The sequence below is a fragment of the Neolamprologus brichardi genome, chromosome 8, assembly GCF_056152115.1.
Source record: "Neolamprologus brichardi isolate AB-2024 chromosome 8, ASM5615211v1, whole genome shotgun sequence".
In the NCBI taxonomy this organism is placed as follows: Eukaryota; Metazoa; Chordata; class Actinopteri; order Cichliformes; family Cichlidae; genus Neolamprologus; species Neolamprologus brichardi.
The window spans coordinates 10,382,171-10,401,646 of record NC_142111.1 but is presented as its reverse complement, the minus strand read 5'-3'; the positions used below and the strand labels follow the sequence as shown (position 1 = coordinate 10,401,646).

Genomic DNA, 19,476 nt, shown 5'->3' with positions numbered 1-19,476 from the left:
AGCGAAAACAAGAAGAAGCTCCTTTCACTCTTTTCATGTTCATGCAACAAACTGTCAGCTTAATAATGTTTAATAAAGTGCGCACAGTGCAGGGAGAAGATATTTACTTTTATCACACAAGGCAAGGTAGATGTGGGTACTTCTTTCCCTTAACAAATGAAACGGCTGTTTAAAAGCATTTTGTATTTACTTGGGTTATCGTTGTCTATTATTTCGATTTCTTTCCTGATCTGAGGCCATTTAAGTGTAACATGCAAAAAACTAAGAATACAGGAAGGGGGCAAATACTTTTTCATGTGTATAGTTTACATATTTGCCTGTTTAATAGTATGTTTGTCTTCTGCAAAGTCCAGGATGTGTACCAAGCACAACATTACCGTAAATCTGGTTATTTGAAAGGCTGTGCACACTCATGGTTAAACCAGTGGGTGTTTCCAGAGGATTAAACTTGAAAAACATGGCCTGGGCACATTGTGCTCATTTCATTTGTCATTAATTTATAAAATCTTTTTGGTTCTTGAAGTTTGGGGATAATATGTAACTCCCCAGCAAAGCTGCATCAACTTGAAAGAGGCAAACACTGCACAGAATCACCGGCAATGTCTAGTAAAGGGATTATAGATTCTTAGTCCATGTTGTCGTGTCAAAAATAGACACAAAGACCACTGGAAAAATAGCTTATTGAAATACAGTTTCAATAAGATATAGACAAAACCGACAACGAGCACCCCCGGGGGATAAACTGACTGAAATATAATCGAGCAGCACCAGCAACTTGGGTCCTTGGGGGACGGGCAACCTGAATTTATTGAGAAGGGTCTTTCAAGATAACTTAATCAGTAAGTTCCACTCCGTTGTCTATCCTGGGAAAAGAAAAAGATCAAAAAGTCTGATCCTTCTGGTTCTCTCCCTATTCCTCATCTCTTATGTAGATCCATTGCTCATAACTCTCCTACAGGGCCCCGCAGACTTGTGTATCCCAAGCCAGTTAGCACATCCTTCTGCCCTGAAAAAGGCCTTAAGGGGGTGCAGGTGGTGTTTGTCTCCTGATGTGTTCAGAGTCACAAAATCTGCATGTAGTGAAGTCTTCATACAATATCAACACAAACAACAAACACAGTGTTCAACTGGTGCTTGTGTTCTCATAAGCTCTCATAAGCATGTGTTACTGAGGCGAATGCAGGTGTACCTTTTTAATAAACACACTGATTAATTGGAGGTGATTAAATAATAATGATGCTCTGCACACATATTTCTAAAGGAACTGGTCAAAATGATGATGATGATGCTTTAGACTTTGAGTTAAAGGCGAAAATTCATCTTCAACAATGTGCAAAAAGTGTTTATGAAACTCTAACAAATTAGCAGTTTAATTTCTCACTTTTATTATAAATATGTATTAGGGTTAATAGTAGCAGTATTACACAACGAACTCTTCTTCAGAGCTTCAGCAGGATGACTGAAGGCAAAACTTGTTTGATTGGCTTAACCCCCATTGATCACAGCCCATAATGTCCGGTTGCATGCAGTAAGTAATGTGTGTGTGTGTGTCACATAGATACAAGCGGGAGCATCAGCAGTAGACATATATCAGAGTTTCTCATGGAGAAGACACATTACGATTCTATCCTGGACCGAAGCAAACGCATTACGTGGCAGGACGACTGCTATGTGGATCTTCAGTCTACGACCTCATCGCAAGCAGAAACGGAGGGTAAGAGTCGAAGCCGCTGTGTCTATAACGGTTTATTTAGCCTTTTAAAATAATTTTTTGGCGAAAATTTAATAGTGATCATTCAGACAGCAGCATTTAGTTCAATCAGTCGTCATCAGTGGAAGTAAAGTGTACTAATACTGGCATCTAAATACTTTATTACACGTAAAAAATCACGTAAGTACATACAGGTTTATACTTTTTTTTTTTTTTTTCAGTGTCGTGCATGCATGTGTATCTGTCTGTGTATGTTTGTATGAGTGTATAGGTGTGGGGGCTTATGTAAATTTATGTATATATATATATATATATATATATATATATGAGCAAAAACAAGAAGAACAAACATGACCAAGAAGGAGCTGAAATGGCATAAAATAATCAGCAGCATGTCACTGTGCTATCTATCTATATAGATATATATATATAATGGATTTCATTTATATAGCGCTTTTCAGGGCCCTCAAAGAGCTGTACAATTCCACTATTCATTCACTCTCACATTCACACACTGGTGGAGGCAGCTACAGTTGTAGCCACAGCTGCCCTGGGGCAGACTGACAGAAGCAAGGCTACCATATCGCGCCATCGGCCCCTCTGGTCAACACCAGTAGGCGGTAGGTGAAGTGTCTTGCCCAAGGACACAACGACCGAGACTGTCTGAACCTCGAACCGGCAACCTTCCGGTTACAAGACGAACTGCCAACTCTTTGAGCCACGATAGCTCCCAATATATATATATATATATATATATATATATATATACATATATACATACATACATACATGTAGGTATGTGTGCACATATACATCTTTGTGGTATGAACACATATATCAAGGTTATCAGCACTGATATTGCTTCTTTTTTATTTGATTCCATTTCTATCTCAGTACCCTCAATCTCTCCCTGTCCCTCCCTGTCCCTGTCTATCTGTTTCAGCTTGCCGTGTTTTTCTTGTTGTCTGTCCTCGTTCTCGTCCTGCGCTGCTGTTCTTTTGTTAAAAATACAATTTATGAACTGACAAAAAAGGACGTAGTGTGTCAGTGATAATGGCAGGATCATAAAATTGACTTTAAATGAAGTAGTTATTTTAACATTAGTGGTGCACATCATATTCTGCTATTATCAGCAGTGTTGAGCTGCAGAGGTGTCATCTGTAGGACAATCTGATCTCTGTGATTTAGCTTTCAAGTCTTTGTTTCACCATATGGTTTGCAAACAAGACAACAATGTTATCACGATTCAAGATGCCGACTTCTGCTGTTGGAGAAGAGAATAAGTAGAATTGCATTACAGAAAACAGAATTGTTCTTTTACAAATATGAAAAAATGTTGTAGGTTTACCTCAGTCTGGCAGTTTTATACCTGAAAAAGCGTTAAAGTGTGGCGATGTTCATACTGTGTGCAGTGACAGGTGCTGTTTATGGTTAGTGTGTTTAGCCTGTCACCTAGTAACCATTAACAAAACTTTGACACAGTGCTCACCACGTCCGCTCAAAAATTTCCTGTAGGGGCAAACCCTAATACTTCTCAGTAAGTTTGCAGGTTTTTAAAAAATCACTTTGATCTCCATCCAACCATCCAGCCGTATGTCGGCTCCGAGCAGCAGTCTGAGCAGAGACTTTGATTGACTTTGAAAGATTAAACAAACCTGTCAATCCTGGGAGTTCATTAGGTAAACACTTGCTTGGACATTCGCCAATTTTTAAGCAGAAGATTTTCTGATTTAGGATTTTTAAGCAAGATCAAAAAAATGTGCGATCATCGCAGATCCTCAGTTTTCAGGTTTGTATTTCAAGCTTTCCTGTAAACTTGCTGATGCTCTTTATTCTTTCCTGTTATTTTCCCCCTCTTTGTTAGGAAACATTTACACCGTTTCTAAATGGCAGCTTGTTGGTTTTGATGTATTATTGAAGTGGTTTTAAGGACACCACAGGCTCTGATTGTGATGTGGTGATTTCTACTTTCCAAGAGGAAAGTGAAAATATTTATCTGTCTCTTTGTGTATTACACAACAAAGAAGAAGCTGACGTGTCTGCAATTTTGAGTGTGTGTACACACACACACACACACACACACATATAAAGATTAGGGGAAAAAATAAATGAGGCAAAGGCATGTTATTTCTTTAAAAATATGGTGTCCTCTTGTGTGCAAAGTCATTTACCATCATCAGACTTTTTAATGAGAATAAATATACGACAAAAACACAAATAATCCTGCATTGTCCCAGCTTTAGGAAGTATCTTTGCTCATGAGTTAACACCACAATAATCTCATCAATCATAAAAGTCCTAAAAGTGTTCTGTTATTCTTTAGATCTTGGTTGGATCCAAAAACATCAAGACCAGCTGCAGAGCTTTATTACGCCCTCCTTCCTGGGGGAGATCTTAAACCACATGAGAAACCTGGATGTCCTCACTTCAGCTGAGGAGACCAAGGTCAAGGAAGCAGGCCGACTGCAGGATCAGGTTAACATGCTCACCACTATTGTCACTGCCAAGGACAGTCAAGGCTCTGACGTCCTTCAGGGTTTTATAGAGAGCTCAGATTCTCAGGTTGCCCAGCTCATCATTAACCACGGTAAGAGGCTGCTACTCTCTGTCCTGTGTAATTCTTTAAAATGGTTAGGGGGGCGGGGGGCGGGGGGGGGGGGGGGGGGGTAGTAGTAGCTCAGGCAACGAGTCTGGAGGAACAAAACTGCAAAGAAAATAAATCAATAAAATAATATTCTGTATGTTCTGTCTGGCTCTGCCGGATGCATCTTCCTGTTAAAAGGGAGTTTTTCCTTCCTGCTGTCGCCAAAGTGCTTGCTCACAGGGCGCCATATGATTGTTGGGTTTTTCTCTGTATGTTTTATTGTAGGGTCTACCTTACAATATAAAGCGCCTAGAGGTTACTGCTGTTGTGATTTAGCGCTGTATAAATAAATTTGAATGGAATTGAATTAATTTGCCATTTTTGTTTACTAATTAATAATTTTTAAAAATGTTTATTTGTTTACTTATTTCTGCTTTCTTGCTTGCATATGGGAATATGTATATGAAATGTAGATATTAATACTTTTTCTGCCAGTTTGGTTCCTCCATAGACGTGCGGCTTTTACAAGTGTTTCTATAGTGTTTAGTGTATGATTGTGTAAGTTTAAATGCAAAGCACTTTTCACTCACTGGGGTCAAACAAAGTTACTCTTCCATATTAGTGTCCTTTTTCCAGAGAATAACCGATGTGAATTTCTTTTGTTTTTGTCTGTAGATGCCATGGTAAAAGAGCACAAGGAGGTCCTCTTACGCCGATATGAACAGTACAGAGACAGAGACTCAATCAGCTGCCCCAGACTTAACATCTCATCAAGAACCTTACTACTTGTCGATGGACTTTCTGACCTCCAACAAAAGGAGCATGACCTGATGCAGGTGGGAGTGACTCGAGGAGAGAAAAGAAATCATCTTAGGCAGCTGGGGTTAGCAAAACTGTTTGAGCCCCTCACCCGAGTCAGTATGCCCCCTAGGGTCTCCCTCACAGTTGGGGTAGCTGGTATCGGCAAAACAACCTGGGTGAGACACTTTGTCCGGCAGTGGTGCCAAGGGATCATCTGTACAGACATAAACTTTGTGCTACCGTTCACATTTGCCGAGCTGAACTTGCTGGACAAGCTTTCTGCTGAGAGGCTGGTGAAAATGGCTTTTCCTCATATATCTGATCCCAGTCTGGTCCTGAACAGCTCCTGTCGGACTCTGCTCATACTTGATGGTTTGGACGAATTCCGCTGCAAATTAAATTTTTCCGACGCAGCTTCTTGCAGCGACCCAAAAAAAGAAGTGCCTATTGACGACTTAGTTACCAACATCATTCGAGGGAATCTGCTTCCCGATATAGCAGTCTGGGTGACTTCCAGGCCAAGAGTAGCTTCCCTTATCCCCGGAGGTCTGGTTGACAGGGTGACTGAGATCCCAGGATTTAGTCCTAAGGATATAGAGATCTTTCTGAATCACCATTTCTCTGAGAAGGATTTTGCCAGGAAAATATGGTCACACTTGGAATCCAATAAGATCTTGATGGTGATGTGCTACATACCCTGCATTTGCTGGATAGTAGCTGATACTTTGTTATACATCATGCAGAATGAAGCACAGGAGAGTCTTCCGAGGACTTGCACTGAGCTGTATGGCAATTTCTGTTCAATGAAAGCAGAATTGGGCGAACCAAGAGGCAGAGAGCCTGTAAAAACGGAGCAACTTCACGGGAGCAATCGGAAACTGCTGGGGAATCTCGGACGACTGGCTTTCTATGGGCTTCTCAAACACAAGTATGTCTTCAGTGAACAAGACCTCAAGAACTATGGGATTGAGCTACTGCTGACTCAAAGCAGTCTCGGTTCTGGAGTTCTTGTTCGAGAGGAGTCAACCATCAACACGATGTTCCGCTTCACACATTTGACTCTGCAGGAGTTTCTTGCAGCTACCTTCTACCATGTTTCCTCAAAGCGGGCAATCTTTGACTTGTTCTCTGAGAGCTCCATGTCCTGGCCCAAGATTGGTTTCCAGAACCACTTCAGAAGTGCCTTTCAGCACTCACAACAAGCTGAGGATGGTCACCTGGATGTGTTCGTACGCTTCCTAACAGGCCTGCTGTGCTCAGCTGCAATCAAACCTCTTGCTGGACTTCTGGCCCTCGGGAAAGACGATGGCAACAACAAGGCATGGGCAGCAGGGTTTTTGCAGGGTCTGTTGGTCAGCGGGGGTGCTGTGGTCTCCCTGCGTGCAGTCAACCTAGCTTACTGTTTACAGGAGCTGCAGCACACAGAGATGCTGCGGAGCGTAGAGGAGGATTTACGGCTCGGCAGTCTTGCGGGAAAGTTAACGCGGCCTCACTGTGTGGTGCTGGGTTACCTGCTCCACGTGTCTCCGGAGTGCAGCGAACAAACCAACCTGACAGCTTCTCTGAACGCCTCGACAGTGAAATGTTTGCTCCCGCAGCTGCTGTACTGTAGCCATCTAAGGTGAGCTTCTCAACCCAAATACATCCAATAAAAGGAAAACTCCAGATTCAGTGGTTTTATCTGCTCATCAGGTTGGAGAATAATCACTTTAAAGATGATGTCATGGAGCTGCTGGGAAGTCTCCTGAGTGCCAAAGACTGCCATATCCGAAAAATAAGGTGAGTCTTTTTTGTGGTAAAGCATCATATGAGGAACAATTGTTGTTCTGAACAACTGTATCACATCAAGCTGCTTTATAAACTCAGATAAACAGCAGAGCTTTTAAATGAAGTTATGATTGACCTTGCTGATTACTCTCAGTGGTTGTGTGATTGTATGATTGGTGAAAGTATAATTGTGGTTGTAATTATTATTAATATTCGAACAACATAAATACAATTTCTTTTATCCCTCCATCAGTCTGGCGGACAATGCCATCAGCAACAAAGGAGCCAAAGCCCTGAGTCGAGCCCTCTTGGTGAACCGCACGCTGACTTCTCTCAAGTGAGATCTGCAGTGTTTGATGTCTGAATGAACAAATAAAACCTTTTGAGTTCAGTATTTCCAATTATCTGTATATAAAGGATAGCTGCTGCCCCCAGGTCTGGAAAGTATATTTTATGGTGTCAGTAGCTAGTTTTAATTCATTTATTACAGACACTCAAAGCCAAGTATGCTCTAGAGGAGCTATTCCCAGTCAAGAGTGCTGTGACCCATTTAATAAAACAGGAAAGCCCATGGTGCCCTCCCAATCTTAAATACAGGAGTGAGAGTATTAAGGCCAATAGGTGACCCACCTGCCACTGGGACACAAGCTTCAATAAAAGAGCAGTGAATTTAGGTCAGAGTAATATCACTAATAACCACCTCCAAGTACCAGTTTTAATTCACTTTTTATTTAAATCAATTAATATAAATAAGTAACTGTACATTATTTTGAGTCATTTCAAACTCAATTTCTTGGGAATCACTGCTGTAGAGCTTGGCTAGCTGTTAGTGTGCAGGGTCTCAGTTTCTCTTGTGTCTAGATTCAAAAACTAAGATGGCAGTGGATAAATTGCTCACAGTAAAGCTTTAAAAGATGAGTAACCATGACAACATGGAGGCTACTTCCATCTTTTATATACAGTATATAATGTTTTCCAAAAACAGAACCTTGTAATAAAAATGAGTAATCTGAAATGGGGAAAAGGCTTTTAGTTTTGATGTAGTATAGTCATTCAAGAGTTGATCATAATACTACATAATAATAATGCTAAACCTGCATCTTATAATTTACATCTTATTACTGCTAAGTAGAGTTTTAGTAAATCATCTAATGACCTGTTTATGTTGTTTTAGTCTTCGGAACAACAACATCGGCTCCAAAGGTGCAAAGTTCCTAGCAGAGGCTCTGAAAATGAACCAAGTCCTGACATCAATCAAGTTGAGTATAATTGCTCTACAGCTTAACTGACACACACAGAATTCCAGTTTATTTACTCTAGTTGGTGTATTTGCTCAATTTCCCCGACTTCTCATCAGCTTTCAGAACAACGCCATCGAGGAGGAAGGTGCTCAGTCGCTTGCAGAAGTGCTGCAGTGCAACCGCAAACTGGTGTCTCTGAAGTGAGTTTGGTCTTGTTTACAGATGTTGTTTTAATGAATGTCCCGTAGATTAATGTGCATCTTTTTTTTTTAGTATACGGAAGAATACAATCGCAGCAGGTGGAGCCAAAAGGATTGCAGAAGCACTGAAGACCAACCGGACTCTCACAAAGTTGATGTAATGCAAAATTAATATTCATTCAGTGATCTTGGAGATAATGTACTGAACTTCTAGGCCAGAACATTTAAAGACTAAAAGTTAATCATTACTTCTTCACATTTTTGCAGATTGATGATGAGGTGTACAGTTATGATAGCTCATTGACACACTTGTTTGTTACTAGGCTTCATTTGATCTTGTTTACCACCACACCTGAACCTGGTTCACATACTGATAACTCAGATTAATGGCTTTCTTTCTCCTAATGTGTCGGGTGTATTTGTGTTCTTGTCTGCAGTCTTTGTGGTAATCAGCTTGGGGATAAAGGGACGGTAGCTCTGGCCGAGGCTTTGGCGGTCAACCACACTCTTCTCTCACTCCAGTTAGTATCTTCTGCCCATGAGTGCAATTCAAATGCATTTTAATAGTGTGGGAAGTGACATTTCAGTTCATGCACCACAGAAGGGGAAATGGTGTTTGCTTTGAATGCTATTCATTACAGCTGCATTTAACTTTTCATCTCTTTTCATAGACTTCAGAGTAACTCAATCAGCAACAAGGGAATGACAGCCTTAACCAAAGCACTGAGACTGAACCATGGCCTCGTCTCCTTGAAGTAAGGACCAAGCTTAAAGTTTCACTCTGTTTCCCTGTTTGTGCATTAACCCAAGAATATTTTGTCTTTTTTGGGAGAACGTGATTTTCCAACAAGCAACTGTCAGTTAAACTCAGAGGAGAGTTACTTTAGCTAAGAAATTATTTAAAAAGCTGATGTTATTTTGAGCTTTAGGTGACCAATCAGTGATCTGGGTCAGTTCTTTGTCTTACTTAGCATCAGTAGGCATCTTGAAGTCCATGCAAGCTTTCCCTCAAGCTTTTCTTTCTGTGCAGATTAATTTTATTAGCACTGAAGAACGCTAGCATGTTGTTTCCCTCTGCATCTCCGACTCTTTATGTATGGCTAATTAGCTGCAGATTTTGGTTCAACAGAATAAAGTTTAAATGATTTTACAGTTACACAAGTCCACATGTTTTGGACAATTACAATTCTTTTTCCATTATTTTGCCTCTGTACACCAGATTTTAAATCAGTCAAGGTGTGATTACAGTTTAGACTTTAATTCAGTTGATTTAATTTTATTTACTATTTAGGAATTATAGCCATTTTATATATAGTCTACCATTTTAAGAAGCTCAAAATCAATTGGACTAAACTAAAAAAAATTAAATAAAAAGATTGTTTTTAATACTTGGAGGAAAATCATTTGCAGTCAATGAGTACCTGCAGGCATCACCAAATGCTGTTTCCTCCCTTTTTATTTTTACTTTTTCAGAACTGTGCAGTTTCTTTTGGATGTTTCCTGGCGAAGGCTACATTAGCGTTGTTATTCTTGAGTGTAGTTATTTGCACCTTCATTTTAAACCCTCTCTATTTCCATTCATGAAGGCATGTGTTGACTGCAGACCGATATTTATACGCCTACCTCCTTGAAAAACAGTTTTGACTTTGTTAGATGTTTTAAAGGTGTTTGGTTTTTTTTTTTTTCCTTTAACCATGGAAATAATTCTGTCATCATCCACTTTAGTTGTCTTCTGTGGTTTTTCTGTTTTTTTGTTGCGGAGCAGGGGGGCTTTGCATAAAGATGGCTGTATTTCCTGATCATTTAAGACACAACTTTTGTTAAACACCTTAAAAGAAAACTGAAAGTCTGCACATCATTCACACTTGATTATTTGATATAAAATCCACTGATGTGGTGTGCGGAGGCAAAATGACAAATATTGTCTCGCTGTCCAAAAACCTATAAAACTAATTGTATCTTATGTGCAGTATATCTTATCTGTTAGACACATGTGATCAGTATTCATATTTTGTGCCTCAAAAAAGGGAGTAAAAGAGTAAAAGAAGCCTCTCTTTGGAAAAGGTTTGCCAAATTGACAGTATCTTGGCATTTTAGTGGCTGTAAAGTTGTCATGCTTGTGTCTTATGTCACTTTTCATGTGTTTTTCTGTCTATTTAGTCTGAGGGAGAACTCCATTGGGGTAGAGGGAGCAAAGAACATGGCCCATGCCCTCCACGAGAACAACACTCTGCAGGACCTCGAGTGAGTCAGCTCGTTAATAGTAGTACACTATCATCCCTCACAAAACTGCGGGAATACCCGACTGTTCAGTAAATGTCACTCCCCCAGATCATGCCGTGTCATACAATACTGCTGCATGATGAAAAGCACAAAAACTGTGAGATAACTGTTTGTATTGTGTAGCTCTTTGAGGTAATGTGGGGACATTTCCAACCTACTGCAACACTGGCAGCAGCAGCCATATTCTAGTGTTATAATACTTCCTGTAAATGCCTTTTTTCAGTGTTATTTTCAAAACTTGAAGCTTCTGTGAAAGCAGACATGTTGAAAACGCTCTGATAGTCTTTGCATTACATACAACAGTGCTCATATTTGTGTTTTTGCTTGCATATTTGTGTGTTTTCCAGTCTCACAGCCAACCTTTTACATGATGACGGAATTCAAGCTATCGCTGGTGCAATCAAGTTTAATCAAGGCCTGACCTCCTTGCAGTAAGTGGAGCTTGAATCGGAAATAAACACATCCAAACAGATACACACAAGTCTGAGAGTAGAAGTGGGAGTCTGCACTGCACAGCAACCGATGCATTCTCAGTGATGTAATAAAGTTCTAGTGAACAAAGCAGGATATTTATACCCATATCTTTAAGCACACACTCTACCCATAACCCCGATAAGGACAAGTGGAAGAGAATGAATGGTTAGAGTCTAGATTCTGAAATGTGGTTGAGCAGAATTTTAGAGCTAAATCAAAATAGTAAAGTAAACAATTTGGTTCTTATGTAGTACTTTTCTTGAGCTTTTAAAGCGCCTCATTCAACACGCCTCATTCAACTATATTTTTTCTACACCTAAATGCTTTCTGTCTAAGATTCACACGCTGATGGACACATTGGAGAGCAACTTTAAGGTTCGGTATCTTTCCAAGTATACTTCGGCATGCAGAGTAGAGCATCCAGGGATTGAACCAGCAACCTGTTTAATAGATCTTTAATGAATTCAAGTGTATTTGCTTCATACTGGGTCTCTTCTTTTCCTCTCTTTTCACAGTCTGCAGTGGAATTTCATCAAGTCCACAGCCACGAAAGCTCTGGCCCATGCACTCCTCTCCAATTCCACAATGCAACTCCTGGAGTAAGACCAATCAACCTTTTTCACTCCTTTGTTTGTAAATATATCGATCTCACCCAAAATTTCAAAACTCTTTCCTGTCATCAAAGCCTGCGCTGATATTACTTTGAGAAAATGACTCGCTCCAGGCTTTGAGTGACCATATTTCATCAGCAACCATGCAATTATGTAAAGCTTTACTCTCAAGGCTTTATTGTTATTCATAGCAGTTTCTGTGTGTGCTTCTCCATCCTACAGTCTTCAAGAAAATGCTATCGGGAATGAAGGAGTCACTTATCTTGCCGAGGCTCTGAAAACCAACACGTCACTGCGCACTTTATGGTTGGCATAACGATCGTGTCCATCGACAGATCAATCATTTTTGTCGTTGTGGTGGTTGTGACCCTTTTGTGTGACGTCTCTTCAGTCTTCAGGGAGTCTCAGCAGGGACGAGTGGCGCCATTAAAATGGCAGAAGCTCTGATGACCAACCAGACCCTGCAAACATTAGAGTGAGTACAAATTTTACCTTGTGTCAACCTTTCCTTTGTTTTAGCCACATATCATTGACACGCTCTTCGGCAGTTCAGCTTTGTCAGTTAAAGTTGGCCTAATCAACAGCAAAGTGAAACCAAGCAGCACCCGTTAACTTCTATCTGAAACTAACTGCTAGTCTCTTATCTGTCTGCTTCTAAAGATTAATAGCTTTTGATTGGTTCCTGTTATGAACTTTGTTTATCTTCATTTGAGAATCGCAGCATGCAATTTAAATTTACTGATTGCAGTCTGACAACGTTGTGTCTGCTTGAGGTAGATATTATTTTAATAAGGCAGTTGTCTCTAACAGATCACTAACAAGTCATGATTACGATCACTAGATCAGATGAGTGTGCCTCCCTGGAAATGTTTGTTATTTCCAAATGTTAAACAATAAAAGTGATGATTCATCAGAATACCTCCAGACCTTCTCTTTGTGAATAATGTGAGAAAATTCACCAACTGATCCTCAACCAGTTTGAGACTATTTAAGCTCTCGTGCTGCTTGATGATTAAATGACTCAGTGTGTTTTAATGGCAACTTTACTTTTCTTTATTTTTTTCACATGTAATGACTTATCTATATTATTGTTGATTTACATTCACTCTGATTTTATAGAGTTAAATTTAAACATACCATAATAATATTACAATACATACAGCCATGTGAAAAAGAAATGCAATAATCCCAGTAATGTGAAAAACACCAAACTGCTTAACAAGACTTAAGAAGGCAGGTGCTGCTAATCAAATACACTTGATTAACTGATCATCAGCAAGTGCGAGCACCTCTGTAAAAGCAAAGGTTTTGGCATTTTGCTGGTTTGGAGAATTCAGGTGTGTTAACACAATGTCACAGTCTTCCCAAGAGTGAACAGCACACCAATTTTCCCTGAGGTTAGACCATGCCGTGCTCAAGGAAACTGCAAAACAAACCAAGAGCTACATCACAGACCCTACAGGCCTCAGTTAAGCATTAAATTTCATGATGGCGCAATGATAACAAGATTGAACCAGTGTGGCTTGTTCGAAAGGGTTGCCAGGACGACACCTCTTCTCTCTAAGAAGTTGCACAGGTTAGGATAGTAAAGTTGTATTTGAACAGACCTAGGGATGGGTATCGAAAACCGGTTCTTGTTGAGAACCGGTTCCCAGTGTTTCAATTCCTTGGAATCGTTTGCCATTTTTGCAAACGATTCCCTTATCGATTCCAGTCGCCCCGAATGACGTCACCACGTTGCGGAGCGTCATTTACCTGGCAGGAAACACGGCGCCTAAGCGGCTCAAACGCTCAAAAGTTTGGTTTTGCTTTACGAGAATGGATGACAACAGGGCAACTTGCAATACTTGCAAAGTAGATATTTCATTTAAGGGAGGAAACACTACGAATATGCAAAAGCATTTGCTTACAAAACACACGATGACCTTAAATGAATGTCGTGTTTTTAATTCCGCTCCGGACTCGTGAATCTCAACCCAGCAGCAGCGGTTTGCACGTCCTCTCCCGTTAATGCCGCAGGTAAATAATCAACTAACAGTGCATATTATGTTAGCGCGATCTGCCTTATTACAAAACCTGCCATTACTGTGCATTTAGGTGACCATGATGAGAGAGCCAGACAGAGTCTGGCTCAGATGCTGGCAGTTCTCACTGCAGTCTACCGGTAGCGTCTCCTTTCAGGCTAGGATAGACGAATGTCACCGAGCAGTGACTAAGTTTGTGGTCAAAGGTTTGCACCCATTTGCCACAGCAGATGATTTTCGGTAAGTGAATGTGTTTAATTGTAGGCAGGGACATTACTGGATATTCTTGTGTAATTGCTACAGAATAATTGATGTTATACTTTGTTATTGCTACAGAAGAATATTTATTTTATTATTTTACATTTACAATTTTTTTTCCTGGGGACCCTGTGACACCCCATTGAAGAGCCGTATGCTGTGGATCTCTTAAGATCTCACTGTTGGGTTTGTAAGGCCATGTTACTCCTAAATTTCTATCTTGTTCAAAGAGAAGATATAAAACAAAGTTCTAAGCTATTAGACCTTAGTGTTCTCCTTTTTTAAAAAGAATCGATAAGAGAATCGATAAAGAATCGAATCGTTAAACAGAATCGAAAATGGAATCGGAATCGTGAAAATCTTATAAATACCCATCCCTAAACAGACCACAAGATTTCTGGGACTTTGGACCTCGTTTACTAACAATGTGCAACCAAAAATCCGACCTTGTGTACAGACAAATTAAAATCTGGCTGTCGTAGGAAATTTCTACACGATGTTTAGAATTACAGTTATTTTTTATTTTAAAAAAAGCCTTGATATTAGTGCTGGATGTCATCACTTACAGTCTAATTTCTTGGCCCTCTCTCATGGATGCTGAAAAATAGAATTCAGTGAGTTTATTATCACAGATTGACAGATATGGTCCTCTTTGTTCTTTTTCTCTCATTCAGTTAGGCTTTTTTATATCAACTTTGAGTTCCAAGCAAGTCTCAGGGGATGTGATATACAGAGCTACTATTTTGTCAGTAGGAGCCCCACTTTTCATTTTTCTTTTAAACTGTTGAAAACACTCTGGAAAGCTGTGCCTTTTCCTCTTTGGACAATTGTTTAAGTTTCTTCAGTTGGATTTTTTCCTGCTTTCCTCTTTTAGTGGTGCACGGTTCTCTCTTGCAAGATAGTAACTGCTTTCTCTGCTTTACCTGGAAGTACTAGAGTTGGATGTCTCAAGACCACTTTGGTCTTGGTCTTGTCTCGGTCTCGACGGGCTTTGGTCTTGTCTTGGTCTCACTGTCACCTGTCACTGATCTTGCTGTCTCAGATCGACATAGTGGTCGGGAGATTTGGAGTCAACAGTATCCATGACCCACAATGTAACGTTCGATAATGTGTCGTGCGCAAAAGCATCAGCTCTAAGAGCCATGCTTAGAGAGTGCTTTATAGTGAATCACAAGAGTCGACTCCCAGTAAGCGAGAGCCGGCTCCTCACTTAATTTCCTTTCACTGCTCAGCTCTCACGCAGTGGCTCAGCTATGCTCCAATCCCTCCATATTGTGGCCAATCACATGCGAGGATATAGGATAATATCATTATGTGAAAAACAGAGAGGGTGAGAGACGCAACAGTCAAGTGGAGCGTGAGTCTGTCCTCTCAGTAAGTGAGTGAGACAGTAGACAGCGGTGAGGAGGGCTGTGTGAGTGCATCGAAGCAGCATCTGGCTGCAGTTTAAAGACTTTTTTGTCTCGGTCTTTGTCTCGTCTCGACTTTGTCTTGGTCTTGACTCGGTCTGTCTTGGTCTTGGTCTTGTCTTGGTCTCGATACCCTCTGGTCTTGGTATTGTCTTGGTCTTGGTTTAATCGGTCTTGACTACAAGTCAAGGAAGTACGCCTGAATGACATGGAGACGTGACAATATCCAGATTTTATGGAGATTGCAAAAGCCTCTTTGTTTAGAAAGAGTCTGATTTATCAACATATAAACTGTGGTAAGAATAAAAACAAGCTGGTGCACATGTTTCTTAAATCTAAGAGTAATTTTGCATAGCCACTTGTTTGTTTGAATAGAGTAAGAACTCCACGCACATTAAATGAAGCCCATTGTAAATTTAAAATGTAAAATCTCTTTGTTTATTCAAATGGCTTTTTTTTGCAGCAGTGAACAAAGATTGGTCAGCAGATTTTAGAATGAGTTGGACTGCTTCTTATTTGCTGAAGTAACCAATACAAACTTTCTTCATTAGTGACTTTTTATCTCAAGATTTTCTTGATGGGTTTGTCATAACCTTTCAGAAACTTCACTAAAAGGATAATTAATTTTTTTTTGAAGCAACAAAAGACACAATTAAAATACAATTGCCTCCAACAGAACAACGCTGTGCTAAAAAAACAGGAGCAAAGAAGAATACACGTCAGCTATGGACAGAAAAGTGTTTGAAAGATTCTCAGAAAGAAAACAAAAGAAGCGTTCTGGTGCGTGAGCTCTCTGTGACTCCCATTTACATTTTATTTCTGCTGAGCATTGTGCACACAGCAGCTCATTGCAAATTGTCATTTTTAGTCCTGGTAAACAACCAGTTTCACCTGTCATTGGACGACACAAGAGAAAAGTGAGAAAAATGATAGAAGGCTCTAGTTTGATGAGACGCTCACTTGGGTGGAGCTCGGCAGCTCATTTTCCACTATGTTTTTCAGTCTGCGTGGGAACACTGTAGGAATGGAGGGAGCCAAGGCCCTGGCCAACGCCTTGAAATCCAACAGAAGCCTCAAGGCGCTGAAGTAAGCACAACTGGCACTTCATTTCATGACATAAACTACATTCGTATATTAAACCTGTGGTAGAAAAGTAAATGCAGCTGCTGATTTCATAGCTTTTACTCTGTCACATCAGAGCAGCTTCACCCAGTGATTTAAAAAAAATTATAATATGTAACCTGTATTTAACACTATAACTTCAGAAAGAAAATCACTTTAAAGCAGCAGCCTCCTCCAGGGTTCCTTACTGCAGATTGACAGGCTGAAGTTTATTCTCCCACACACCGCTGTTCATCCATTATTTGGTCAGCTGTAAATAACCCCAGCTACAGAGATGCATGTGTGCTGAACTCCCTGTTTTTGTTTTTGTTTTCTTCTGGAATCCAACAGTCATCAATATCCAGACCTTTACATTTGAAATTTAGAGAGTTACTCACAGATATCGCTACATTTGATCAAAAAAATAAATCTGTGTGTGATTCATCAGTCTGCAGGAGAACTCTCTGGGCATGGACGGAGCCATATTCATTGCAACAGCCTTGAAGGGAAACCACCAACTGACATACATCAAGTAAGTTTTCTTTTACCGTTTATTTATTGTTATTTATCTGTTTATTGATTTGTCGTATTAAAACTGTTCCTTCAGTTTGCAGGGAAATGGCATTGGAGAATCTGGAGCTAAAGTCATATCTGATGCTATAAGAGCCAGTGCCTCCGGCTGCGTGGTGGACATCTAGCCCACCAGAGAGAGCAGCTGTCACTGAGGAGGGTCATGCTACCAGCACGGGGATTACAGCTGCCGTTGTTATACAAAGCAGATGTAAACTATGTAATTTAACTCATTCTGTATAATAGTTCTGACAAGTTATTTGGTGCGTTGCATTTTTGTATAGATTCTGTAATATTTATTAGATGACTAAACAGCTGTTTTGAAGCTGCAGTTCAGCTTTAGACAAACACTTGAGAAGCACAATAAGTAATGTAATAAACACACATTAAGCTCAGAAAGTTAAAGTAGAGCAGAATTCCTCCATTAAGATGCCATTTTGTACATTTGCTCTGTTTGCACAATTAAATGTGGCAAAAAAAAAAGTAAGTTATTTCAGGAGGACCAAACTGGTTTTATAACCTTTGTTGTTCTGTTTGGTTTATTATGCCTGTCTTACAAGTTAAATACCAGAAATACTGACACGACACAAATACACTCCAACTGAGCAGAACTTTTTATTTATTCCAATGTTTCTTGTTCCAGTCAACCTTATTGGAAATGAGGCTTTTGGCTATTTTAAGCCTGCATGTTATAGATGCAGTTATTATGATGTTTGGAGCCTCTGAAGACAATGAACTGAGAAGGAGAACATGTATTTAAAATTGTAAGAAGAAAATCTGTGTCCTTTGACCCATATTTAATAGTGCTTTGTGGACCATCCAGTTCATTATTTGTCCTGGCTTGTTAAGCTAGCACCCCAGTGTGCCAATAACAGTATATATATATATATATATATATATATATATATATATGGACTTAATTGAAACGGTACCTGTTAATAAATGTGTTATATACATGAAGAATTAACTTGACAGTCTGTGGTCATTTAAATGAAAAAAAAAATACATATGTACGCCAGATTCTTAGATCAACAACAAGACAAACACGGGTTCCTTAGGGAGCTGCAGGTGGAGCTCTGACATCTCAGGTCTGATCTGATACTGAAGTGAGTATGTACTGTCATGGTGCCAAGCTCTAAAGAGCCTTTGAAGAAAAGGCTGTGGATAGTGAATAAATGACCGTGTAGAAAAAGCAGGGGCAACAGTTTCCAACACGAAGAAGAGTAAGAATTGACTGAAGTGTCCATTGCAGGAAAAACGGTATAACAGAGGGACAACACAATGAGTAAAAAGACAAAAGTCTATGTCAGTTTAAATACTGCCAAGTGTAAATGAGTGCAGATTTATCTAAACTGTGCTAGTCTCCAAACCTCCCACAGTGACAGGTGTGGAGTCAGTCAATACTTGAATATTTTCCAGTTACAGAAGTAGCCTTGTACACTGCAGGTGCAGTACAAAAGCATTTATCTGCACTGATCACAATTTCAAGCTGTTTGAATGTTATTGTGAACAATCACACCCACTGCATCAACGGCATCCTAGTTGCAAAGCCAGCACAATGCAATCTAGCTCCATTAAATAACTTGTTTTTTAAAGGTCAGTGTTCGTCTTCTACTCAGATTATAAAGCTGAACCCCACAAGAGGCAACATTTTCCTTTTGTCCCCGGAGCTCCGCACCTGTTCGGCATTGAAAAGTGCAAAAATATTATTGCTATTCTAACTCAACAGCCTACTCTCTTTTCATCATTCCTCAACACAAAGATAACAATTCAGACAGGCATTTCAAAATTACATCAAAAGGGGGAAAAACAGGCAGCAGAATCAAAGATATGAAAAAATGCCAAAATGCTCTCAGAGAGTTTGTGCTCAGGCAACCTTTAGTGTTGTTTATCTCCTGGGATCATGTCAGTGTAATCATTTCTTCTTCTTTTTTTTAACAGAGAACAGTCATGAAAGCTCATAGCTGTCATGGTCTCATGATCGGTCTCGATAGAATGGCTAGTTTGTTCTCTTCTTGTGCGTGTGGGGGAGTTTGTGTGCATCATGCACATTGCTATCCACCTGTGTTTCTAAAACTCTTACTTATGGCTATTTATGACTCAGTATGTGATTTAATATTTATTTTCATAATTAAAAGAGTGCATGTTTTGTACCATCATCAAAACTGTATCTTCATAACTCAGCAATACACAAGATGAGGCGTCTAAATAAGAATAAAAAAAACAAACAAAAAAAAACAAATCTCTCAACCCTTGTTAAGCCCAAATTTCAAAAAGACATAAACTGTAATGAATGTAGTTGTGAGGTAATGATTTACTTTAAGGTGGACATTGGTGAGTTACACCAGTGAGTCAAGCATTTCTGATCTGTTGGCACGTGGTGTTGAAGATAACATCTCCTGTAATGAAATATTCCTGCTTATGTATTCCTGCTTAATTAAT

The 19,476-nt window shown here is 39.7% G+C and overlaps 1 protein-coding gene across 1 annotated transcript; it reads left to right on the top strand.

Moving 5' to 3' along the window:
• The first annotated feature begins 1,590 nt into the window (after positions 1 to 1,590).
• On the top strand, positions 1,591 to 17,920 carry nlrc3 (NLR family, CARD domain containing 3). The gene is made up of 18 exons (XM_006801064.3): positions 1,591 to 1,714; positions 4,035 to 4,298; positions 4,971 to 6,717; positions 6,789 to 6,875; positions 7,117 to 7,200; positions 8,038 to 8,121; positions 8,221 to 8,304; positions 8,378 to 8,461; positions 8,742 to 8,825; positions 8,976 to 9,059; positions 10,465 to 10,548; positions 10,935 to 11,018; positions 11,577 to 11,660; positions 11,895 to 11,978; positions 12,064 to 12,147; positions 16,366 to 16,449; positions 16,913 to 16,996; positions 17,072 to 17,920. Exons 1-18 carry the CDS (start codon positions 1,603 to 1,605, stop codon positions 17,160 to 17,162), a joined length of 3,393 nt encoding a protein of 1,130 aa, XP_006801127.1. The 5' UTR covers positions 1,591 to 1,602; the 3' UTR covers positions 17,163 to 17,920.
• The last annotated feature ends 1,556 nt before the right edge of the window (positions 17,921 to 19,476 follow it).

Coding starts and splice junctions, on each gene's coding strand:
- nlrc3 (XM_006801064.3), top strand. CDS start 1,603: ATGGAGAAGACACATTACGATTCTATCCTGGACCGAAGCAAACGCATT. Junction 8,122..8,220: donor CAAGTCCTGACATCAATCAA/GTTGAGTATAAT, acceptor ACTTCTCATCAG/CTTTCAGAACAACGCCATCG. Junction 8,826..8,975: donor CACACTCTTCTCTCACTCCA/GTTAGTATCTTC, acceptor CTCTTTTCATAG/ACTTCAGAGTAACTCAATCA.